The 26,213-nt window shown below is 44.7% G+C and overlaps 1 protein-coding gene across 4 annotated transcripts in view; it reads left to right on the forward strand.

The window, feature by feature from the left end:
- Positions 1–3,456: 3,456 nt before the first annotated feature.
- Positions 3,457–26,213, forward strand: part of ccdc9b (coiled-coil domain containing 9B) — a 28,085-nt gene continuing 5,328 nt past the window's right edge. The window contains exons 1-10 of one of the 4 annotated variants that reach the window (XM_080850061.1): positions 3,457–3,683; positions 9,315–9,410; positions 10,530–10,628; positions 11,181–11,345; positions 11,859–12,008; positions 16,620–16,697; positions 22,223–22,407; positions 25,329–25,378; positions 25,781–25,831; positions 25,948–26,050. In XM_080850061.1, the coding sequence (XP_080706187.1) occupies positions 3,672–3,683; positions 9,315–9,410; positions 10,530–10,628; positions 11,181–11,345; positions 11,859–12,008; positions 16,620–16,697; positions 22,223–22,407; positions 25,329–25,378; positions 25,781–25,831; positions 25,948–26,050 (989 nt within the window). In that variant the 5' untranslated portion in view covers positions 3,457–3,671. Of the gene's footprint in view, positions 3,684–7,640; positions 7,668–9,314; positions 9,411–10,529; positions 10,629–11,180; positions 11,346–11,858; positions 12,009–16,619; positions 16,698–22,222; positions 22,408–25,328; positions 25,379–25,780; positions 25,832–25,947; positions 26,051–26,213 lie in introns of those variants that run through there. The other 3 variants (XM_080850062.1, XM_080850064.1, XM_080850063.1) reach the window with 3 other exon arrangements.

The raw sequence follows: 26,213 nt of genomic DNA on the forward strand, positions 1-26,213 counted from the left end.
CTGTAGTATCTACATCTGATCTCCTTGCAGAAACCCTCTGCCTACACCTACCCATCCCGATCACAGCGTCATGCATTAACTCATATTCTACCCCGCTTGTGTTACACCTAAATTACGAGCACACTGTATACCCACTAAGCTGTTCTACACTTGAATTCTATCTCCACATCTTATCCACTATCATTTTTGTATGTATCATGTATATATCATCTTAATGATACGAATTAATCTGCCAGTTGAATTTGCTGGAAGTGTTAATTTTTTCATTGTTATGCCTATTACTTCTTACCGATTGAGGATCTTTTTGATGATATCAACATGCTGTCTGGGGTGCAGGTACAGCCGCGGAAAAAATTAAGAGACCACTTCAAAATTATATTATACAAAATTATTACTATTTATTGGTATGAGTTAAAGTAAAGTTAACATTTTAGTTTTATTCTATATATTACTGACAACATTTCTACCAAATTTCAAATAAAAATATTTTCATTTAGAGTATTTATTTGCAGAAAAATGACAATTGGTCAAAATAGCAAAATTTTCAGATGTTTTCAGATCTCGAATAATGCAAAGAAAACAAGTTCATATTCATTCTTAAACTACAAAATACTTATGCTTCAACTTAGGAAGAGATCAGAAATCAATATCTGGAAAAACGCATCTTTTTTGTTATTTTGACCAATTGTCATTTTTCTGCAAAAAATGCTCCAAATGACAGTATTTTTATTTGTAATTCAGTAGAAATGTTGTCAGTAGCTTATAGAATGAAACAAAAATGTTAATTTTACTCAAACACATACCAATAAATAGTAAAAAAAAGAAAAACTGATACTTTTTTCAAAGTGGTCTCTTAATTTTTTTCGCGGCTGTATATGTGAAAGAAAGACCATGACTGCAATGACCACACTGAAAAAAAATCTACTCATGTGGCATGTTGTGGCCTATTCATTGTGCTCAATACCTCCACGATGTTGAGAAAGATGATGACTTTTATCCACCATGCACTGACTGCCAAGAGTAGGCTTCAATACCCAAGAGGTTGACCTGATGCTGCTTATCAGGTGCACAGGACTATTTTCTGATCTTTGACTCAGAATGATGTAAACCTTGACGGATTGTGAATCTTTGCATGTATAATTTTGTTAAGGAAATTTTCATTGAAACATTTATTACAGTCTTTCCTTCACAAATAAGGCCTCATGCCGTTTGTAAAATGTTTGGAGGCTAATCTAAAACTCCCGTTCTCATGGCCTTGCAGATGGAGTAACAAAGTATGTTAGTAGCCACTAGTACTATTCGTTTTAAGTAATACTTGGATAATGATTTATGAAGGTGTAGGCCCAGACGTGCAGATATCTAGACCAACCCCCGTACAGCAAATCAAAGATTTGTTTGGTTAGACATCCTGTCACTCTGGCAATAGACTCACGTTAGGGAACCCTAGAAGGGGTTTGAAACCACCGCATGGCACGTTCCATCATGCTTCATTCTTTTCCTCCTTCTGTTAACCTTGGCTTCATTGATAATGTAAGTGCATTTATTGTTAGCGTGGTCATTATATTAAGTTTGATTAAAGCGAGTTTCAAAAGAAAGTTAACTTTTACCAATCACCGATCAGTTGCTGTGACAGCAAAGTTTTGTTTTGTAAGGCCCGCATGTATAGGCTAATTACACTGGTAAAGTTAAATATAGTCTCGTTTATGGTGGTAACTTAAAGTTTTGTAGCTGGTGAAATATGCCTTAAGTGTAGCATAAAAAATCAATAAAAATTGAAATGAGCCTTTCGCGTAGCATAAGAAATGGTAATGCATTGAAGATGGGAGGCTAATGCCAGCTAGCCTTAGCGTAGCATGACCAATCTTATGATAATGCATTGAGGATGACAGGATAATGCCAGCGTGATATTACCGAAGGCTTTGCTTGATTAGCCATATCGGTAGCTTTACAGTTTGCAGTAATTAAGCATTTAATGCCATTGTTCTTCCACTTTTTTTTGTAAGATAGCAGCTTTTTTTATCACCTCGTTGCATCATTCGAGACCGACTTGTTAGGTTTGGCCTATGTTCATAACTAGGGTCTAACGTTTGACATAACATAACATGGTTTTATTTTCTTATTTTCCTTTGCTACATGCAGTGATTCATTTGCCACTCGTGCGTGAATATCAGTACCCTAATAATATTAGAATAAGCTTACCCTCTAATGAATGTAGAGTGATCGTTTGACAGTAGGCGTCTCAGTTCACAGAAGGCTGTGACTGTGCAGGTGATTGTCAGACGCTGAAAGGGCTACTCCCTCAGATCATTTGATGAGGTGTCTAAATACTTTAAATATTTTCGCTTGTTTTTTATAGCAAAACCTCAGTCCTGGTTGAGATTTTTGTATTGTTTGTATTTAGCATTCCCTGCCAAATTGTATCCATGTGACCTATTAATCTTTCATTAGTGTAGTTCAGTCCGTCCCTAGCCAGAGACAGAATGTACAGATGGCACACGTAATGGCCAGTCAAAAGCGGCCCTGTTTGCCTGTGCTGCTGAAGCCGTCTTGGAAGAAATTCAACAATGTGAGTCACAAGCTTCCCTGTATCTCCTCAGGGTTTGGGCCAGGGCTTGGTGTGTGTGTGTGTGTGTGTGTGTGTGTGTGTGTGTGTGTGTGTGTGAGTGAGAGGAAGGGAAGGAAAAGGGAAAGGGAGGGAGGGAGGGAGGAAGGAAGGAAAGGAGGGAGAGAGAGAGAGTGAGAGTGTGGATGTAGCTCAGAGAGACACCCCAGATGGAAAGCCTACCGACTCCACGCCCAGCACACAGAGAACTCTGGGAAATCCTCCAGACGGCTGCTTGGGCCTCCCCACTCCTCCCGTCCGCTCCCATACCCTCCTCTCCTCTTCCTTGCACCCTTCTGGGGATCCCCCTTGGAGCCACACCCCCATCCCTGCACCCCGAGCATGGATCAGGCAGATGTCACAAAGAGGGTCTGCCTGACCGAGTGTGAGAGCCAGACTATATATTAATGGTTCTTGTTATTAATTCTCACACACAGGGAACCTATCAGGCTGAGGACTGTAGGAATTAGACTCAGAGTGGCAGATTCAGATTGCAGTCTTGGTTTGTTTTGGTGGATGATTCTGTTTGGTGGTGGTTGCTGTTTAAGTTAAATGCTTAATTGCCAAATGTTCTGTATCTCCTGAAATGAGATGTATGTGGTGGTGGGTGTGAGGAGGGAGGGAGAATAGAGAGAGAGAGAGAGAGAGTGTGTGTGGGGGGGGGGATGTGAAGGGGGCAGTGCAGGACTCAGGGTAATTTTAACTTGGAGCAAGTGCTCCAGCAAGAGACCAATAGTGCTCAAGAGGGAACAGGAGTGAGAGAAGGGGAGAGCGTGAGAGAGGGAGGGAGGGAGGGCGAGGGGAGCAACTGAGCAAGCGGGAGAGGGAGGGAGTGAGAGAGAGAGAAAGAAAGGGAGAGGCAGGGAGTGAGAGAGAGGGAGAGGCAGACAGGCAGCCTAGTGCTCTGAAATCCGTCAGCAGGGTTGCTCACGGTGTGTTTTGTCAGACGTCTTGGCTCGCTGCCCAACTTGGCTTTTTTGTAGTCGAGGCATGATCGCAGACTCCACGCAGTTCCCCCTGCCGCGTCGGCTGCCGTGCCTTTGGAAGGATCCCAGCTTTAGCCACTGACATGCAGAGACCCGTGAGTCCTCTATCTGTCTCCGCTGTCTCTCTCTCTTTCTCTCCCTCTCCCTCTCTCCCTCTACTCGTGTTTCTCCCTTCTTTCTCTTCCTCTCTCTCTCTTTCTAACCCTTTCTCATCAGGCTGTCATAATCTTTCTCACGTTTCCTCTACCTCTTGCTTTCATCACTATCGTCTGTCGGCTATATATGTTTTTACTCCTGAGCTGATCAGAATAGAGTAGAGAAGTCCGACCACTCTCCCCCTCTGCCCGTCGGTCTGGGTGCCCAGTATGAAACTAAAGCTGCTACCGTCGCATGTCTGACCGTGCGCAGAGAGCCGTGGCCAGCTGAAGCAGAGCTGCTCCGCCAGAGAGCCCAGTTAGCTGGGGCTGCTCGCCTCGGTGCAGGACACTGAGCATGGTGGACGGTAAGGGAGAGGAGAGAGGGCCAGGCCCATGGGAGACTAGCTCACAAACATTAGCTCAACAAGCAAGTGGGAAACATTTTAGCTACGGTGGTTATTAACTGCATGATCAACAACAACAACAACAACAACAAGGTTTTTTTTTAATTATTTTTCTGCTCTGGTGGGACGCAGACTAGCTCCCTCTCTGACAGTTTTGTCTGTTTGCATGTGTATGTGTGAGTGTGAGAGAGCGTGCTTGTGTGACCTCATTCCTCTCTCTGTTCCTGCCCACCGTGGCTGTGGCCTGTTGTGTTTAGGCACCCCCATGACAACCAAGACCGCTGGGGCTGTGCTCTTCTCACCCGCTCCAGCTTCTCATCTCAGCCTGTCAAAGAGCCAAGCCAATCAGCAACATCTCTATCTCTACCCGGGCCTATTGCTGCTGCTGGTGCTGCCCTTTCCTGGTTATCTGCCATTTGATTTGGGCAACTTTTGAATCATTGGTCGAGCGTTGTGAGAATGCTCCTGGTGGCTCAAAAAGCGCTCTGTTTTTTTGCACCTGATTATGTGCTGTTAAGCTATCAATCTGTCCTGGTATGCTAACAAAAAACAGGAATGCTGGGAATCTTAAGTGAGTTACCGATGGTCGCTAAGCTTGGCACGTCCACTGGGGATAGAAGGGGATTGGCCGGGCAACTTATTTCCCCGCATGAAACATACAGCCCTCAGTAAGTAAACAAAATCAGCCCCTTATCCCCCGTCCAACTGCAGCATGTAGAACAAAATGGAAAGCAGACCCCAGACTGCGTAGGGGAAGAAAGAATTCCGGGGCAGGTGTGCTTCATGAGTCCGTGGGCTGGCACTCCATTCCTTCCTTTCCGTGGCGCAGTGGCGCTGCCCAGGAGGGTTCCGTACGCACAGACCCGGGTGCTCAGCTCGCTACAAGAGCAAGAGAGAGCGAGAGAAACACTGAGGGAGAGATAGAGAACGCTGTGAGTCATTGTTCTGCTTTCAGCAGAATGCCACATGGAGCGGCGAGGATTCTCTCTTTCCCCTCTTCACTGTGGCAACAGCGGGTGAACGGCAGCCGCTGCAGAGCTCCAGCTCTCTCTCTCCCTTTATTTTCACCCTGTCTGCCATTCTCTTTACCACTCTTTTATTTATCCGCCCCTTCAGCTTTTCCCTGCACACTTCATGTGTTTCTCTTTACCTTTCTGTTTCCCCTGCTTTCTCCCTCCCTTTTTTCTCTCTCTGCCTGTCTCCCTCTCCCCTTGCCATTGACAGACTGGGCATTGTGCCCTGTGTCTTTTCATGCCAGGCTGAGCAGGGTGAGGGAACTGCGTATTCCGCCCTGGCGCCTCTACCATGCTGATTCTGCAGCCCCCACGCCAGCTCTCTCACTCTCGCCCTCTCGTTCTTTCTCCCTCTCTTTGGCCAGCTTGTGTTGTGCTGATGGCCGCTCTGGTCTCCCTTAGAAATGTCCACGTCAGAAATGGGTTTTGATCAGCAGTGAGCCGTAGGTGAGTAAGCGTGTGCGCGGAGCGTGCTCTCATGCACTGTGTGTGTGATGCGTCAGCGTGGACGCATCGTGACATGCACGTGGACAGGAATAACAACGTCCTTCCACTTAGCTTTGTGATCTCGAAGGCAAGTCCATGGGATGTTTTAGCTTGTATGTGCGTGTTTTTATGTGTTTGTCTGTGTGACTGTGTGTGTATGCATGCACAAAAGCACATGTTTATGTTTGTCTGTGTTGTGTCTGAAATAATTAATGTTTGTCTTGGTAGGATGGAGGCCGAGAGAGAGCGGGATCTGTTTATATTTGTACCTTGTAGAAAGTAAAAGTGTGTGTCAGAGCGAGATCAATTATTTGCGTGTATGTCTTTTTCAATGAGAGGTGTATATAGTGTGTTGCCGTATACAGGAGTAAGAGTTCAAAGTGCACAGATAAAAAGCTCCTTGCGAATGTCACGTCCGACTTTTAAGCCGCAGGAAAAACACTTTGGATTTGATCTGACAGCCCCTGTGCGGGGGCCACTATGAAGGCCTGCATCAGCGCTAAACGAGCACCGCTCTGTGCGTGGGAGTGAGAGCCGTGAGCGAGCAAGAGAGAGAGAGAACACGGTGGAGCCAGTGGCGTTTTTGGCAGCACCCCACTCACTGCATTTGCCTTTGAATAGGTATTCACCCAGGGGAGGCTTCAGTGAGGGTCAAGTTTGTGCTCACTCGTGTAAACACATGGAGCCGTGAGAATGCTCAGCTGACTCCCAGCCTCCTCCCTCTCCCTCTCCCCCTCTCTCTCTTTTATTCTTCTCCTCACTTTCTCTTTCTCTCTCTCACTCGCTCACTTTCTTTCTCTCTTACTTTATTTCTCTCCCCCATTAAGGTCAATAAAGGAGACTTATGGAACCTCTTTTGTCTGTCCATTGCTCCTGTTTCTCTTCATTCTGACAGTGCTGTGGTTTTGTGTCTCTGTGAGTGTGTCCTGATTTATTACAAACGCGTCCAGAAAATGGGTCCCATCTATCTGTGCTCTCCATGCTTGGGAAGATGGTTAGGTACACTAGTTAAAACAGTGTGGTGCCAAACAACCCAGTTTTCAAGCCCTCTTGGATGCTAAAGCACTGTTGGGTTTTATAGCTGCGAAGCGTTTTGGCCTTGAGTTCCTGACTATCAAGTTTGAAAGTTTGAAAATACTGGGCTGTGACCTCCTTCTGTAAACTAGCGGCGCGTTTAGTACCAGGAGTGCCCTGACACTTCAGGAGACTTCAGAAACTGTCACCAAGTACTTACGTTTATGCTGTTAAGTACAGAGAGCAGGTCATAAGCGGGTCATTCATAAGATACACCAACTCAGCTTTAGCATTGAGGCATGTCTTCCACCTCTTTTGTATACTTTGCCATAGGGATCACAAACCCACTGTGTTTTGAGACACTCAGTACCTATCCAGGTCTTTTGTACATTTGCAGTTCTGAAGGAAATGGGCAGTGAGATGTGTGGGAAGGGGACAGGAAGTAAAGAGACAGATTGAATGGAAGAACTAAGGACAGCTGAAAAGAAGCTGTGAGAAAGATCTGACACTTCTGGGCCTTGTCAGACACGTGCCCTTTCGACTCCCAACAGACGCAGCTCACACGCAACACACTCAATCTCCCAGTCCTGCGGCCATTTAAAGTAACAGTATTACTCAGACATGCCTAGCCCATAATAGAGTATCCCTGTAGGGATAAGAGCGCACAAGTTTATCCTGCCTGCAGGAGGATGGGCCCAGCCAGCCACTCTGGGATCAGAGGATACAGCACTGAGTCGCTGTCTCAAGAAAGGACCACAAAAGACACAGAATTCATTCATGTATTCACTTTGACATTGTTTGTCTGACATTAAGAGCCTAGAGCTGTAGATTGTCACTTTGCAACGTCTGTCAGTGTTTCTTGAACGATCCTAGTAGGCACTTGTAACTTGTCTGTAAAAGCTCTTTGACTGCAAGCTTCTAAATTGCTGTTTTGTTCTTTTGTCTTTGCTTTTTAAACCCAGACCTTTGAAAGATTCTTCAACTCATTGCCATAGAAGAGCTGTGATGCTTCTTCTTAGAACATGGTAATGAGGGTTTCTGGGTAAAAGGCTGGTGTGATCTCAGTGAGTATCAGGTTAACTGTGGCTGTCATGATCTGCATTGCAATTTAAGGGAGCTGTAGGACCTTATGCCTATTAGCGAACCCCTGTAGAAATGCACATTGTTTCTAAATGTGAGTCCTCACAGTGGTGTGAGCGGTGTTGTCTGACACTTTGTGGAAGGTGTGTGTGTGTGTGTGTGTGTGTGTGTGTATTCTCTCTGATGAGGGTGGTGTGATACTGTGTTCCTCTCCAGGGTAACCCTGCTGACGGCTGAATGCCTGAGATGCTGTAGTCTCACATTCCCCCCCGTGTGACACTCATCACAGTAATGCTCTGCCCATGTGTTAGACACTCGCTACATAACAGCGCAGCTACTGTACCATACGTACACATAGACGGATCAGGTCAGACAGAAACTGGAGAGTGCTTGTTAACATACTCAGGGAGATTGAATCAGGAGAAGAGATATCTTGTGATGTTGATATGTCAGTGTTCAGTGGCTGATGATATGGGCACTTGAAGATATGGTCACTCTGATCACATGTTTGTGTCACACTTCATCCTGATACGATGATTGATGAACGGGGGACACACGGCCAGGAAATGTCTGCATCTGCGTCTTCTGTTGGACCTAAGTGGACTGCAATCAGAGACCACTGTTTGCTCGTTTTCCACCATCTGAGGAAACTGGTGCCAGAGAATGCCTTGGCTTGGTGTATCTTGAAGACCCAGAAGAGATGAGGTTTGAAAAGCCAGCTAACTCTGTCCCTGCAAGGGAGTCTAGAGAGGCTGAGTCACATAGAAAGACTCTGTCACAGAGCTGTGGTCTATACATGGCCTCTGCAATCAGCAACAGCAAATAAAAAGCATTTATGCCTTTTTCACATACAGACACGAGATGGATTTATTTTGCTCTCAGAAATTTTTCGAAATATGTTGTTTTGTCTGGGAACTACCATTACAGTGTCTGAAAGCCTAGCATCTCAGAAAAGGTTGTATACTCAAAGGGCACTATTGTGTGGGAGGTATCACACAGTTATTATAGTGAGTCTGCCTGCCTTTTGAAGTTTTTTAAATGTATTTAGTTTATTTTGGAGCAGCGCTGGCTATTTTATATTCAGTTTTATCTCCTATTGATAAAGAAACACGTGTGTATCTTTGTGAAACATTATTGGGATTGAGTTTTGTGTTAATTACCAGAATGCATATACAGTATTACTATAATTAAATTGATATTATGTCTTTCACAGACAATAATGCACTTAGGATAATGTACATCTTCACAGAAGATATTGCATATTTACTGGTGATTAATGAGGGGGACATTGCAAACTTAAGTTGCTGATATGAGCTCCATCACCTTGAATGATTTCAAGATGCTGTCTTAAGCTGTTGCAGTGGACAAATCAATAACACTCGTAAGGCATATGAATTTGTTAAAGTCTGTTTCATGGCCTGGTAATGTCAATCTTGTGGATGTTGGCCATATTACCAATGGAAAAGCATATGTTGGAGTGTTCAAACACTGGCTATTGAATTAAATGTATGATTGGGTTCATCTCCACCGTGTGTTTATTTGTTTTATTCTGTGCTGTGTGCCATCTTTCACCCTCGGTGCCTTGGCTGAAGAGTCCCACAGAAATGATGAAGCAGAGGGACGAGGAGCTAGACAAGAAGATTGTGGCTCTGAGGAGGAAGAATGAGGCACTGATGAAGAGGTACCAGGTGGGTGGCATGTCTCTCTCTCTCTCCTGCTTTCTCTCTCTCACTTATTCTATTTCTTTATTTATTTTATTCTTTTTCTCTCTGTTTCTATTTGTTTTTCTCTTCCTCACTCACATAATCACTTAGCCTTTCTCTCCTTCTCTCTCTGCTGTGTGCCCCATTACATACTCTCTCTCTCTCTCTTTCTCTTTCTCTCCTTCTTTCTCATGCTGTGTGCCCCATCACATACTCGCCCCCTCATCTTACCCTCGCAGCCAGAATGTCTTCGTTTTCCGATGCAGTTGATCATGTAGTGTCAAATCGCTTATTTTCTCTTTTTTCCTCCTCCTCCTTTCCTGTCCATCCATATTCTTGTCCATTTGTCTCTCTTTCTTCTGCTTCTTTCTTTGGTCGTCTTCCCTCTCTACCCTCACCTTTTCTGTGTTCACACTCTGTCTCTGTCCATTCTATGTTAATGTATCTCCTTCTCTCCCTCTTCTTCTCTCCATCTCTCATCTACTTGTCCTTTCTGTACTTTCTCTTACTCCCTCACTCCTAATCTCAGTCTTCATCCTCTCATGCAAACATAACCTAGCTTTACATTCCAGAACTATAAATAAATATTGACTGCTTGGAATATTGACTGAGATTTATAAGAAGGTGCACACAAACTGCTCCATCACACATAAAATGTTCCTTCAGATTGTCCTGCATTGTTGAACTTGATGATTTGAATTTGATGATTGTTGGTTGAACTCTGTCCCATATAAACAGTACTTCTATATTAAAGATTTTTATGAGTACAGGCATACAAAATGACATGTGTTTCATACAGTCAGATTGCAAGGGAGGGATCAACTTATACACTTGCCATTCATAGTTCAGCACTCTTATCCAAAGTAACTTATTGTACAGTGCAGATCTCCATCTTCATCAGTGTGGTACTCCCTGCGTGGGGTACCCATGACTGGTGCTGGTGACACCTTACCCTATCTCTGGAGCTCCAGGAGCGGGGCAGGAAGGAATAGCACTTTCTCCCCCAAGCTGTGTTTTCTTTTGTTCCAGATCTCTCTCCCACTCTTTCTCACTCTCTCCCTCTTGCTCACTCTCCATCTCCATCTTTTTTTAACTGTCCATCAGGAGGTGGAGGAGGACAAGAAGAAGGCGGAGCAGGAGGGCATGGCTCTGCAGAGCCGTAAGTCAGAGGAGCTCTCCATCACCATCAACAAGACCACTAATGTGAGTGTGTGTGTGTGGAGGCTGCGCAGGTATTCATAAACCAGTATACTGAATGGTTCTTTATTGTGCACACAAACTACCTGTAGGTAGCTTTAGAAAAATAGGCCTATTCGTGATCATGTTCAACAGTAGATAAACTTTGTTTAAAAGTGAGGGTATATAATTTGTCTTGGGTGGGAATTTATGCTAGCTTATGGTAATGCTACCTTAAATTGATCATGGCATAGACCTGTTTTGCAATGATGGTGAGACCATGCATGTAGACCCCCCCCAGCTCCCCTTGTCAATGTTTTTGATACTTGGTACTCTGTATGGCAAATAGAAGCAAGTGGGCAAACAGACAGATACAATATATGTGTATGTGTATTTATGTGTATGGCTCTAGTTGTTTTTCTGTGTGGGGGGGAGGTTCCTGCCACATGCTGTCAGACATATCCAGATAAGTCGAACAAACAGCTAGGTACTGAAGAGGTTCTCCTCTCTCTCTCTATCTGTTGCTTCTTTCTTTCTTCCTCCCCGCTTCTCTTGGCACGTCCATCTTCCATCTTCAAGCAGGAGCCGCGGGTGGTGATGAAGAAAGCTGGGTCCGGCGGTGGCTCCCCCCAGGACAAGGGCCCAAAAGGTGGGGGAGAGGCAGCCGACGGTGGCCCCAACCAGTTCAGCATGGGCCGGGGCAAGAGACGCCAACTCTTCGTCACCATGGTGGGAAACAATAAGGTGAGGATGACACCTGGGGAAAGGATACACAAGAGGACCAGCGCTTGCCCCCATGATGTCACAGTATGCTGAGTATCGTAATATGATGTATAATGAGATTATATTATTTGTCATTTTTTTTAATAATGACATAATGTTTCCTTATGAAGGACCTCTATATAAATGCGCTTTATGTGAGAAGGCTTCTAGACAGTGGCAATAAACGCACAGTATGCTCCATGCTGGTTAAGAATATAGTTCAAAAACATTAAGTTTAAGCATTTCATGAGAAAGTATGTGAAAGTGCTGGCTGGTGCTCTCTGGATCTGGGGGCTACGCTCAAAAGTGTTCCGTATTTGTTTATGGAAATGCTGCACATTGTTGTCATGGTGATTTGTGGGTTTTTTGGCATATAGGGGTGAACTACTTGTATTTTGAAGATTTTAAGGTTTGCAGTTAAGGTTAGGTGAAGATTTAGCCAACTTGTGTGTGTGTGTGTGTGTGTGTGTGTGTGTGTGTGTGCCCGGACCTCAGGGCACCCGAGTGGTGAGTGAGTCTGCGGATCCCAACCCTCAGAGACCTGGTGGGATCAAGATCAGCACTGAGGATGAGGAAGAGAACTGCATCGAGTCCTCCAGGAGAGGAAGACACTGCCAGTCTCGCAAGAGGACCTCTCAGACACAGGTGCGCTCTCAACACACACACACACACACTCATACACACAAATAAAAACATACAGAAACCCAAAACTCACACACACACAAACACAGTTGCCAAACATGTGCACACACACACATATAGTGATGGGAAACATGCACCAATTTCTTGCACACAGTGATATGCCAACACAACAAGGAAAGATACAGGCACAAATACTGTTGATAGCTTGTGTTCACACACACACACACAGACACACACACACACACACACACACACACACACACACACACACACACACACACTCACATGCACACTTACATTCCCACACTAGCCAATTTAAGCAGTGTAGTGTGTTCCCACGGCAGCAGATGAGAGTGCAGGAGCTGAAGTCCTGGCATAAATCAGCGTGATGTCTGTTAATCAGTTCACTTCAGCAGGCTCACTCACACACTCTCCGTCTGGTCTCCCTCTCTCAGTCTGTCTCCCTGTCTCTCAGTCTCCCCTCTTTCCTCTCTTTCTCAGTCTAGTCGCAGTCTGCTCTATCAGTCACTCACTCATTCACTCCCTCTTATTCATAACCACTCATGAACCACCTGTTGAGTGTAACTCTCTCCCTTCTCTCTCATTCAATTTAGTACCAGTCTCTCTGTCGATCGGTCTGCTTGCTCATTCATTATTTCATTAATTAATTAATGAATGAATGAATGAATTAATTCATTCATTCATTCATTCATTCATTCATTCATTCATTCATTCATTCACTCACTAGCTCACTACCCCTCTCTGTCTGGTCTGTCTGTTTTTAATTTATTTTATACACCATCAGACGCTCACTTTCTTAAAATGATGCACATGTGTCTCTCACTCTCGATCTCACTCTCTGTCGTTCTGGTGCACATCTGTGCACGCTAGTGATGGGAATTCCAGCTCTACCTGGTGAGCTAAATCATTTGATTTGCCGTGTCAAACGCATTCTCACCTACTGGAAATACTCCATTTGGTTGACTGTACAGTGACACAGGAGAGAGGCAAACCCCTGTCGCTGGTCACTTATGGGGCATTCCTGGCTAAATAATGTGTAGCCTACATGTTTAGTTCTATATCCTGGTAGCCACCAGCCAGGAACACCTATAAGTGACGAGCGAAAAGGCTTTGTCGCTCTCCTGTGTCGTCCTGTGTTGTCCTGTGTCGTGTGACCATGCGATAAACCAAACAGAATATTTCCAGGTGAGAACGCTACACGTGTGAAAGGGAAACGCCAGACCTGATTCTCCTGACCTTGTTCGCAGTTCATAGTAGAAACTCGCTTCACTCTCTTTTTTCCCTCTTTCATTTTCCCCATGAGTCTTCCTCTTTTCTTTTCCTCTTCCACCCTTCTTCCTCCTCTCACCCACCCTCTTGTTCTCTTTCTCTCTTCTCTGTCCCTCTCTCTCTCTCTCTCTCTCTCTCTCTCTCCCTCCTCTCTGTCACGCTCTCTATCTGTTGTCTGGTACCCCCTCCTCTCCTCCCCTGTCTGAGTTCTCCACCCCGCTGCCCTGTTTTGCATAAGTGTCAGACATAAGAGGAAGCCCCTCCCCTGCTCTCTTCTAACACACTGGCCACAGGTCAGGGGGCGGGGCCACCTAATTGATTGACAAGGGAGAGGTTTTTGTTTTTTATAGGAGCTGCCTGTCAAGTACTGATCGCAATTGAAATGCATCTCCTTAGTAGTACTTTAAGTGTGTGTGTGTGTGTGTTTGTGTGTGTACATGCACATGTGAGACTGAGTGTATGTATGTATACGTGTGTGTGTGTGTCGTCATGTTTGTCCTTGCTTTACTGTCCTCTTTCTGTCTGATTCATTAGCTTACTCAAGGAGTTCATGCCATCTATCTATCTCTTCCTGTAGTTCGTAAAAGTCTAACCGTTCATCCCTGTCTATGTGTTGGCTTGTCCAGCTGACCAGGTTTACCTATTTGTTTATTATACAACTTTTCCATTTATTTATCTAGCTGGCTGTGTATCTGTCTGCATGTCTGTCTGTATGTGCTTATGTTTACTATATATATCTGTGTACTATGTATATTAAGTAAATATCTGTGGAAAGAGAAGCTGGCTTAGTAGTAAAGGGTTCTATTTAACCTTGGTGTCATATGTGCAGTGGGCTTACATAACTGGGAGTCTGAGAGCATGTGCCGTTACTCTGCTCACGGTCGTCATGCCATGGTTCCTCCTCTGTGCCATGTGTCAGGGGACCGACCCGCCCAGCCCAGGGAACAGCTGTTGGCCCAGCTCTGGGGGTGTTACTTGGCCCGCACGATCAGCCGGGTGCCCTGGAATGCCAAATTCGCTCAGTCAGAAGACTCATCTGACACACACACACACACACACTTGCTTGTCTGAACACAGACTCTTCATACACACACAGCTTTGCTTGCACAGTGTTCGTCTTTGAATGCTCACGAAGAGACACATGTAAGACTCAAGCATCTAAAATACACACCCACGCACATAGGCTGGGAGGGTGCAACTTCACGTGTGTGTGTGTGTGTGTGTGTGTGTGTGTGTGTGTGTGTGTGTGTGTTTGAGAGAGACAGAGAGAGAGAGAGTGTGTGAAGTGCAGGCTTTGTGCATGCTTCTCTGTGATGTGTGTGTGTGTGTGTGTGTTTGTGTGTGTGTGTGTGAACATAGGTGTATATTCATTTGGTGTTTGTGTCTCCGTGGCTGAGGGGTCCTGCACCCCATGGTCATGGCCGCCGTGCCAGAGGGTTCAGCTGTGGTGCAGTCGCACTGAGATTACAGCAGCTGTCAGTGGAGAGGAGAGCGACTATCCACTATTGGGTAGCACACTAATGGACAAACCAAACTGTCTCCCCACATCCGAACAGTGGGTTTTTAGAAGTCGCTCTCTGTATTATTTTTCTCTATTTTTTCCTCTATGTTGTCTCTCTCCCTCTCACCATCCCTCTTCCTCTCTTCTTTGGCATATTGTTTCCCACCCCAGTGAAAAGAATGATTTAATCTAATTAACATTTGGCTGCTCTCAGCTCTGAATAGACTCATTATGCTGCAGACCAGAGAGCGAGGTGGCAGGGAGCCAGAGCTGCACAGTAGAGAGAGAAGAGGGAGTGAAGGAGGACACATTATGTGTGTGTGTGTGTGTGTGTGTGTGTGTGTGTGTGTGCATGTTTTAGTTAGTGTGTGTGTGTGTGTGCTTGTATGAGTCAGTGTGTGTGTGTGTGTGTGTGTGTGTGTGTGTGTGTGTGAGAGTTTGTGTCACTGTATTTGTGCTTTTTCAAGAGTCATTAGAGGTGTCGTAAATCCTGCAGTGACACTGGGTTTGTCTGCTCCCACCACACCCACAGCCATAACCATGCCAACCCCACTCTCTCCCTGATACTGTTTAGCTACCCTTCCAGATTCCCAGTACAGGTTTGAGTGCAACTCCAGCCAGTCCACTAGATAGACTCAACCTAAAGAGGCATTAGGTTGTATAAGAAAGTGGACAAGAAATGTCCTGTACTTTATTTGTTTATCTATTTATTTATTTGTATTACGTTATGGACCATGTACATAATACATTAGCTCAGAAAAGAGAAAAAATGCTTTGTTCAATAATTGTAGACACTAGTTAATTTCCATTTGAAGTGGAAACACAGAGCACAACCTAACATAAGCACTATGAATAGACCATCATATTCATACACACACACACACACACACACACACACATACGCACTAGGACTAAACACATAACAGAATATAAAAAGCACAGTATTACATACACATATCAAAAGTTCTAAAAACAGGTAATCAGAATGTGGCCAAGACTGGTTGATTACTTGGAAACTCTCACTGTCCTTCTCAGGCTGTCCAACCGAGAGGTTTAGCATATCAAGCACAGCTATGTAAATCCTCTGTGTCCTTTTTATGCACTCTCCTTCTGCCCCCTGCTGAGAGGAAAACAATAACTATGAGTTGGAACAGTGGGAGGGAGATGTTAGCATGTTGGTGAATTTGGACACAGCCTCTGTTTGTCCACTGGGGGGCAGCATAGACCTTTGACTGCATGTGTGATGCCTCTTCTGCTGCCTCACGCAACCCCAAATAGCCGTGTGTGTGTGTGTGTGTGTGTGTGTGTGTGTGTGTTTTCTCCCACCTCAGTCAGGCAAATATAGAGCGACACTTGTCTTGTCAGTGTTACTGGCTGGGCCTCTCTGTCAGGTTGACAATGGAATGGAATGTTATGTTATCCTCGATAATCTACAAATGCACATCTTCCCCAATAATCAGTGTGGCAGGAAACAATAAGGAATCTTGTGGAAATTGTGTTCATTACTTTCTACCTTTTCACTTAGATGTCAGCAGTCAAAACTGTATATATTTTTTTCCAATGAAACATTGCTAGACTATTGTTGGATTGTTTCTCTGTATAAATGTTTCTGTGATATAGGGGCTTTTTTATTACCACACAGGTTATTGTGTGTTTTTAGAAGGAAGCCCATTGTCATCTCCAGAACTGATCAAGCATTTGTCATTTTCTCCTCCTCGCTCTGTCTTACGTCATCCTCCTTCTCATTCTTTCCCCTGGTCTCTCTCTCTCTCTCTCTCTCTCTCTATCTCTTCCTCTATCCCTCCTTTTCTCTGTGATTGCAGGAGGATGGGGCTAGGCAGGAGGGTCAAGCTGCAGCGGAAGAGTCTCACTGGCTGTCCGAGTGTGACCCCTATTACCAGGTAAGAACACTCTCTCTCTCTCTCGCTCTCGCTCTCTCACTCTCTCACGCACACACACACACACACACACACACACAAACCACTCTTTCCCAGCACTGCCAAAATGCTGCATGGCCTTCCAACCACAGGGAGCTGCAAATTGACCCGTGTGTGTGTGTGTGTGTGTGTGTGTTTATGTTTGAATGTAATTAATGTATGTGTACCTATTCCTGTCTGCATTTATGATGTCTGTATGTGGATGTATATATGTTCAAAGTGTGTGTGTGTGTGTGTGTGTGTGTGTGTGTGTGTGTGTGTGTGTGTGTGTTCTGAGCGCATGCATGCATGCATGTGTGTGCACATTTGTGTGTATGATCTATTTATGTGTGTGTGTGTGTGTGTGTGTGTGTGTGTGTGTCCTGAACCCCTTCCTTGACCTGCATATTGCTTCATCCGCCCCCGCTGGTGCCCCACTGAGAGTCACATAAAGCAGAGCAGCAGAGGTGTCAGGAAGAGCAGGATCCTGAACAGGACACACAGCTGCCCAGGAGAACAGACAGAGGAGGACGAAACGGGGTAGAGAGGGAGAAACAAGAGGAGGAGGTAGAGTGAGAGAGGAATAGAGGAGAGGGAGAGAGAGGAGGAGGACGAGGAGAGAAGGAGATGAAGATTAGGATGAGAAAGGAGGGAGAGAGGATGGAAGATGAGAGAGAGAGAGAGAAGCGTGAGGAGAGAGGGTGAGAGAGAGGACGAGGAGAGAGGGTGAGAGAGAGGACGAGGAGAGAGAGAGAGAGAGGGGAGCATGAGGAGAGAGAGGAGGATGAGGAGAGGGAGAGTGAGAGGAGCATGAGGAAAGAGAGAGAGGAGGATGAGGAGAGAGCACAGGAGAAGTGGTGAGAAAAGAAGGGCCTTGATTGTACAATGATTGTAGTTTGGCACAATGATTGTAGTTTTTTTATTTTATTTTTCAGGCCACAGATTGCCTGTTACGCAACTTGAGTTGTTTCACCGTTTTTTTGCACCATTTTCTATTAAATCTGATTCATGGGGCCATGTAGGAATAGTTTGTGTGTTTGTGTGTGTTTTCTCTAGTTGGTTTAACTGGAGTTGCTGGCCCCGCCAGTCGTGTTGCGTGTGATGGAGGTTGACTGGAGCGCAGGTGTTGTGCCGCCCTGTTGTTTTGTAGCTGCTTCTGCTCCCCCCTCCTCCTCCTGGGACTGTGCGCAGTGTCGTTTGTCCTTGTCACTGGTGCACTACATCATCCCACTCCATCCAAGGCCATTTGCCTCAGTCATTTAAATAGAATATTGGCTCCATTAAAGAGCTCACTCATCATTTTTTTCATTTTTTTTGCTCAGCCGTTTCCTAGAACAGTGTGTTACTTTCATGCCCATGAGTGCGTGTAATGTGTCTGTGTGTGTGTTTGTCACACCTGAGCACACAGGTGAGCCAGGTCTTCTGTTGTTCTGTGCTGTGTTTGCAGCAGCACAGCTCAGTGCATCTGTGTTCCTCACCTGTGGCTGTGTGAGCAGTCTGGGCAGGGCAGGGCGGGGAGAGGTGGTGGTGGTGGGGGGTGGGGGGGATCGCTCTGACTTCACCTCCGGTGCCTCCGTCTCTTTACTGATTATTCTCATCCAAGGCCCCAACACCCCACTGGGTCTCTGCCATCTTGTAGGCTACTCGGCCTCCTCAGCGGCACAGCACACCAGCGGTGATTGATTGAGAGTGCCTGGGGGTGGAGGCAGCCTCCCTGCTGGACACAGTGTGTTCCCAGGGTCCCCTGCGGTGGCCGGAAATTGAATGTGCTAATTAAGACAGAAAGAGATTGACAGGGTGGGGAGACCAAAGGAGACTATCTCATGGGAGCCTTCGTCCCTTTGGGCAGTGACTGTGCCCTACTGTGCAACACACACGTACACACACGCACTTACACACACACGCATAAACACACTTGTACACACATGCACTTACACACACACACACACACACACATACTCTAACATCCCCTTCACCTGTACCCTTTGGGCCCCAGTAGAGCTGGCATGCTGGGAAGGCCCATAGAAAACAGATGGCGAGGGAGATGAACACTCACAGTACTCCTGTGGGGATGGACCTGCGGGAGTGAGAACCTGGAGAGGGAACTGTGTCGCTGTCTCCCAAGACTCTCTTCCTTCAAGTCAGAATGAGGGATCTAATCTGTTTGTTTTTAGCAGGGCTATTGATGTATTTTAAGATAACACTTCAAAACGAGACTTTCTAAGATAACAGTTTTGAGAGCCACGAGAGGTAGGTTGGATTTTACTATATGCCTTTTAACTAGAGGAATGAAGAAGGGTATAGCTTGAGCTTCTAGGGAGACATTTTGATTTTTGTAGATTGTCGACGACTGAAGAACCCTTAAGAGGGGAGGACTGATTGTGGTCCATCACTGTTCGGCTGGATACTCTTAAGAGCTGATGATGCTGAGTATGGACTTCACACATGACATGTGTTCTGCTCAGACCCTAGGGTACCAACAACAAAAACCAAAACAACATGCCTCAGATAATGTAAGCCTCAAGGCTCTCCAGTCTTGGGAAATTAAGTGCTTATGGATACAGATGTGTACACAAGACGACCACAAACCATAAATTCTTCATCGATTCCTCCTCCATCTTCATTTTGTCTTATTCGGCTGGCCACTCTGCCAGCCCTGTCTGCCATGGAGTGCTTTATGACGGCCACTCTGCCAGCTGGTCTGTCTACCTCGTCATTACCCCACATCCACTTGCCCATTTGGAACCTAATAGAATGGAATAGCATAGATGTTTATTGCCGGTGAAGCAATTTGTTTCCACTGCCTGCATGGAATAAGAGAGCCCCCTTTGTGTGAGGTGAGTCACAGTCAAAAAAACTCAAGCAAGTGCAAGTTAGTTTGTGTATCTAGATGTCTTTGTCGTAGTTGGTAGGTTTAAATCACTTTCTTTCATTTTGTTTTTGTTGTTTTTGTTTTGACTGCAGACAATGATATAACAGTGTGAACAGTGATGCCCTTAGAGAAGATAATGGAACAACAAGAGAGGAGACCGTAAAGCAGTGGTCAGTGGCCGTATAGTGACCACAGAAATTCAGTTATCTTTTGGTTGTGGGGTGGGACGGTGAGACATCTAGCTGACCATGACAAATTGCTGGCTAAGAGTGAAGACCAGTGTGAATGGTGATGCCATGACTGAGCTTAATGGAACTAACAGGGTCATTCGCCGTGGCGGAAGGGACCACAAACAGGAAACTCTTCTTGAAACTCAAAATGGGAGGCACAAGGCATCATTGATAACAAGAAACCTGTGAGAGAAACACTTGTTGACATGGACAGATATCATGCGTCATATACACACTAACCCTGCTGACCACACAGCTGAAAAGGGGACCATGGGAGAGACTGTAAATAACATCCCAGATCACAAACAGGATCCTTCAGTTCAGGAAATGAGAGGAACTGCGTGTTTCAGGACAATAGTACCATTAGACATCTATCACCATGGACAGATGCTGTGGTGGGACCACTGACACCAAACTTGTTGCTTAGTATCAGCCTGAGGAGGAGGAGCGGAGAGGAGAGGAGAGAACTGCGTCATTCAGGACAAGGGGACCATTCGACAGTGATGATCATGGACAGACACTGTAGGGACTACCGACACCAAGCTTTCTGTTTATTTTTGGATATGAGTTGGAGAGGAGAGATCCTGCGTCATTCAGGACAAGCGAACTATTACATGGCCATAATCACAAACAGATGCTGTAAAAGCCTTGTCGCCCCACACTATGTAGAGAAACTTGCTCTTTAGTTTCTGATCTGGAAAGAGGAGGAGAGGAGAATGGAGGGGGTAGAGAGGAGGGGAGGGGAGGGGGTAGAGAGGAGAAGAGAAGAGAAGTGAAGGACACAGACAGGCCTCTGGCTCAGAGCCCTCCATCTCCCCAGGAGCGAGGCCAATGAAAAACAGCTTGACCTTTCACAGAGGAGACTCAGGAATAGACGCGTATGGCAGGGGAAGCTCAGTCCGCAGGCTTATTATTTCCAGTGCCGCCACCACCACAAGGGAAAGCAATTTTCAGCTCAATGGGGAGAAGAGAGCGAGAAGGTTAAATGCAGGACCTCCTATCGAGGCCATAGAAACTGGCAATGCTTCAGAACGCCTCGCCACCACCTTCGTATGTGTGAAATACAATCAGGTTGTGCAGAGTAAGCAAATTATGTAATATCTGTGTATTAAGTACGTAATATAAGCAGCGTATGTTGTATGGATTTATTAGTAGTATGTACCGGTAGTATATACCGGTATGTAAGTTGTGTGCGTGTATAGTATGTTTGTCCAGAAGTACTTTGTATGCACAGTTAAAGGACATTTGTCCCAAATGTCATGGTTTCCAAGAACCTGCCTCGGGACCTTTTTTGTGTTCTCCTTGCCTTTATAAGTGCACTGTAGTTCCCCCGTAGATTGTGAACCATGGAGTAATGTGTATGTGGTGAACTGTGAGGGTGTCTACAGCTGTAAAAGCAGACAGGTTTTACTAGTATGCTATTGACCCTTTGAGGAAGGCATGTTTTCCTTGATCTGACTGAATTCTTGAACAAAATATCTCCCCCAATCCCGTCTTTCCTAACTATCATCTCAAATTTAAAACTGAGATATTGGCATGGTTTCAGTGAGGTTATAATTGCAATCTTGTTTTATAATCATCTATTTAAAACCATGCTCCTGATGTTTGCTCTTATTTTGCCCACTGTTTTTGAACAATAGCCCCTTCCCCTCCTATACTGTGCCACACTGTACTCTAATTTGGCCAATTTAGTCTTTTGTGGACTTTTGTGTCTACTTCAAGTTGGATCCTGTGACCGTTAACTGATATGTCCTTTTGGCTGAAAGCTTTATTAAATAAACACATTTTTATTTCATGAAATCATGCCACAAAACATCAACAACCCTTCCAATATAACCCTTTTGTACACATAATTTCAGCAGTGTACTCCCTATGGGTGATTAGAATATAACCTGGACACACTGAAGAACACATTTCACCATGAATCCCCATCATTCAGTCAGTTCTCTCTAGCCCTGATGAATTAAATGAAATGATGCTGTGATGAAATGTGCTTTTTGAAAGCAGCACAACGGAGGACAGAAAGTGCAACACAAGACGAAGCATGACAGCAAATAAGTAACTTACTAGTCCAACAGAGAGTACTACTTGGGCGGCTTCCAGAAACTTACTGACTGATTTTTGCATGTGTAATCATTTGTGTCAGTATGTAAACTCCACTTTTGAGAGTTCTTGACATCCTCTACTTTGTACATTTCATAACTGAAATCGTAACTTACTAGTTCTCTTATTAATATTATCTCATCATCCTATTGTGTGGGTAAGGCACCCAGTGGCGAAGGCTCACATGCTTATAGAGTGTACAATTGTTCCAAAAGGAGAAAAAGAAAAGAAACCATATATTTTGTATTTTGGTCAACTTGGCTTTCACATAATTCATGGCATTGTGTTCTCCTCCTCTTTCCCAGGATGCAGTGTGGCTGGATCCACCACCTCTGGCCGACCTGACCATCCCCACCTCCCGCGAGGAGCAGCTGGAGTACACGCGCTGGAAGGCCGAGCGTGAGCAGATTGACCGCGACCGTGTGGCCCGTCACCAGAACGCCAAGGGACAGTGGAGGAGAGCCTGGGACCTGGACAAGCCACAGCTTGTGTAAGCTGTCTGCTTTTGTTTTGGTTTCCTTTTTCTTTTGTTTCATATTTACACTTTGTTGGTTTTGTTTTGTTTCTTATTTGTTTGGTCTTTTTGTGGGTGTGGATGCATGCCAGCTTAACAAAACTGCTTTCTTTTGAATCGTCTGTTGCACGTTTGCAAGCATCAGTTTGTAAGAACATATATTCAGTTATTAAATATGAATGGACTCCTCTTGTTGTCTGCCTGCATTTAGTTGCACCCTTAATGATGGTGAAGATATAGATAGTGTCTTGCTTGCATTTCATTTCCTTATTCCAATTAATCCCATAAGCCATATTAACATACAATCCATACATTCATCACATATGCCATGCTAACATACTCGTTTAAAAAATCTCACACTTTTTTTTTCAGCTGCCTTGATTGAAGCTGCTTACTTACTAACATTTTAACATGGCTGTAGAATTCAACTTTTCTCTTCATTTGTCGTCATGGGGATGTTGAAACTACTAGGCTGCATTTTCAGGCTACTGTCAGACTGTCCTTATTTGTTCGTTTGTCAGTGGAAAGGTAATGTGTGTACGTCATTCCACAAGGAGCCACAATGAAATGATTCAACTGACATTTTAAACTCTGGGCATCACAAGACAAAATTCAATCACAAGATCTGGTCAATCAAGTCATTTGACAGGAATAATACATTGGACACTGATTGAAACGACACACAGACCTGCGTAAACAGCGGTACATTTCAATTACATCATTTTGAATTTGTGCTAAATTAGTGAAGCTGTGGACATTTTTTTGAGTAAATATCTGTCACCTGTTATCAGTAGAGGCTGTTGGTAAGCAGTAGAGTAGCATGACAAGTTGCCTAAAAAATGGAAATACTCTTTGTTTCTTAAACAGTGTAGCAGGTATGCCTGCCTTTGTACAAACGTCCCTGATTATTACCACCATTAGATGTCTAGTGAGAGTAAAACTGTACTAGCTCCATTCTGTGGCATACTGATTAATCCTGATGAAATTCAAATGACCCCTTGCCAGTTACTTTCAGCATACCCCAGCATTTAAAGGCATTTTAAAGGCACATTTGCAGGGAAGCATTTGATTTGAGTCTGCCGTTTGAGTTAATTGTGACTGCTCGTTTTTCGTATTCCCTAAGGTCTCAGTTCTGCCATTAAAAACAGATGGCAACATCCTCCAGAGCATTTAGATCACATTGCCACCTATGGTAGTGCAAGGGCAAATAAAATTAGTATCTGAAACTGTTATAAATAGGCAGTGACTTTCCTGTAGTGAACCCATTCTCCATCAAACCCAGGCCCTCTGTCAAGGAGGGTCAAAGGGCACGGATGACCCCAGCCCATGGGCTCCCATGCAAATGTCTATGATTAAATAGTGTGTGGGAGAGGAGAGCTGTTTTGCCGTGCACAGATGGAATGTGCGTTGTTGTGCTGTAATGAACATGCGTTATGTGTGTGTGTGTTATGGCCAGTCACTGATCTGTGGGGGTGGGGGGGCATTGGAGATAATATTTTCTCTCTGAGTCCAAGCAAGCCACAGCAGGCCTGAGTGGACCACTGCACAAATGAACACAATCTGCCCCCCCACATGAGTGATTTCAAAAGGCTTTGAAAAGAAGCAAAGCATGAGGGTAGAGAGAGAGAGACTATTTTTAGTGTGTGTTGGAATGCCTTGCCTTATTAGGCAGAGTTTGAGGACAAACCAGAGAGAGAGAGAGAGGGCAGGGGAGGGAATGACTCCTAATTGAGGAGAGGATCTCGGCCTTTGAGAACCTGGATTGCTGCTGTGACTGGGATGTGTTTACAAACACCTCTCAGACAGAAGGGGGCCACCATGCTGCCTCTGAATACTGCAAATAAGACCGTAAACACTGCAATTAAGTATCAGATGCTGCTGCAGAGTCATATCTAGAACGCTACTGATGTGAAGGTCACAACCACTTCGTTCCCATTCATCCCAGTGGAAAATCAGTACGGGAGGTTGAGATCACTGTGGTGGTGCTGCTGCGGTCAGAAGTATGGGAACAGATTCTGAGACGAGGATATCTCACAGGATTATACTGAGTTGCTTACTCATCTCTATTAATAATGTATGTGTGGTTGGCAGATTCCATTTCCCAGCTGGATGTGCAGAAAAGCTCAGTGATTCAAGTAGTTGTGGTCTCTCGCAAGTCAATCCAATAACCATAACATTACTAGTATCGTATTCATCTAGTGAATCTACATGAGCAAGAATGAATCATATTGAGCCAGTTATCGTAATTCCCTTCTAATAAAGTATGGTGTAATGTAAGTTGACAGTTACAGAAAATAGTAATATAAACTTTATCATAGCTTGCCTGAAGTTCTGTTGATGGCCCATATTGATGTCATGGATCTGTCAGCCTTGAGAATTGTACCCCAGCACTATGGACATAAAGCCCTATTACATACATTTACCTATCTTTAAGGACAATTGTGACATTAAAGTTATTAGGTAACGCTTCAGAGTTGGCTAAATACCAGTCCTTTACTTTTATCTTTAGATAATCATCTATACTGATGCAACTGTAATAACGTGGCACAAGTTTGTTTTCAAAATGTTTTTATGGCAATAACATTAGTCTCGGTTAGGGTTACAAGACAGGCTGGCATTTGCAAACCAAGATAACTCAACCCTGTCCCAAAATCTTTAATCTTCAAGCTGTTCTCTGCACAGGATTCAGTGCAGATAGTGCCCCCATATAACAATGTGATGTCCTCTTTTTTCTTTGTTTAGACTCTAAGACAGTTGTCTTTTTTCTTCACACATTTGTATGACATATTTTTTACTTATGTTTAATAGATTTGTGTCCTCGGGCTCTTGATACTTTTCTCTGGAAACCAAAATGTATACTGAAGTTTTTTATTTCTGTGTGCAAATGCTGTCGTCAGGTTTTCAGATAAAACCCCAGGGGAAACAGAGCGGCCACACTCAAACAGAGGTAAGTATAACATAACTGGCAGTCAGGCATGCACCCTCTTTAACTATTTTTGTTAAATCTGGAAGTTTATTCTGCATTCATTTCAGTGTGTTATTTCCATAATGATTTGGTAATGCTGAACTTAAAGGCTGTTAACATGCCTGTCTCTCTCATACAAGGAGTCAGGAATCTTTGGAACTCAGTCGGTCAGGTTTACTGACACCTGGTTTACTGACACTTTTAACCACAATTGTAACGTATTTCACATTCCTGCCACTTCGAAATCTTAAAGAACATGACTTGATATTAGTAACAGGACAGTCGTCCATTAGATTTTAAGTCCAACACCTTGGCCATCCTGGTGTCTGTCTCCTTTTAAAACAGAAGCCAAGTAACTCATTTTAACCACTTTTGATTTTGTAGGAGGCAGAGCTCCCAGAAGAGGCCACCCAAAATCAGCCGGCGAATCACAGGGTGGGACAATATATCTTTCACTAAACCCTACCTCATCCCTAATGCATGTTTTTGTCCCCACAATACCTGGCCACTGGGATGCCTCACAATCTTGTCCTTGTCCTTGTCCTGCTCAGGTCAGCATGGCAGAGGCCGAGACAGGAAGGGGAAGAATTCCCCATCGGTGGTGGTGGGAAGCAAAGCCAAGGGAAAGGACCGTCTGACTGGAAGAGCTCGGAGGTGACGCTCCTGCCCCTAAAAGTCGTTGCAGTCATGCTATAATATGGTTCATAGGTGTGGTCGTTGTCGTTGATGCTGGTGAAAGACAATCAAATACGCCCCTCCCTTCAGTGCTCCTAAAGCAATGTTGGAGCGGGATGATTGGTTAGAATGGTGTATTGCT

Source organism: Sprattus sprattus (assembly GCF_963457725.1).
Source record: "Sprattus sprattus genome assembly, chromosome: 13".
NCBI classification, from domain to species: domain Eukaryota; kingdom Metazoa; phylum Chordata; class Actinopteri; order Clupeiformes; family Clupeidae; genus Sprattus; species Sprattus sprattus.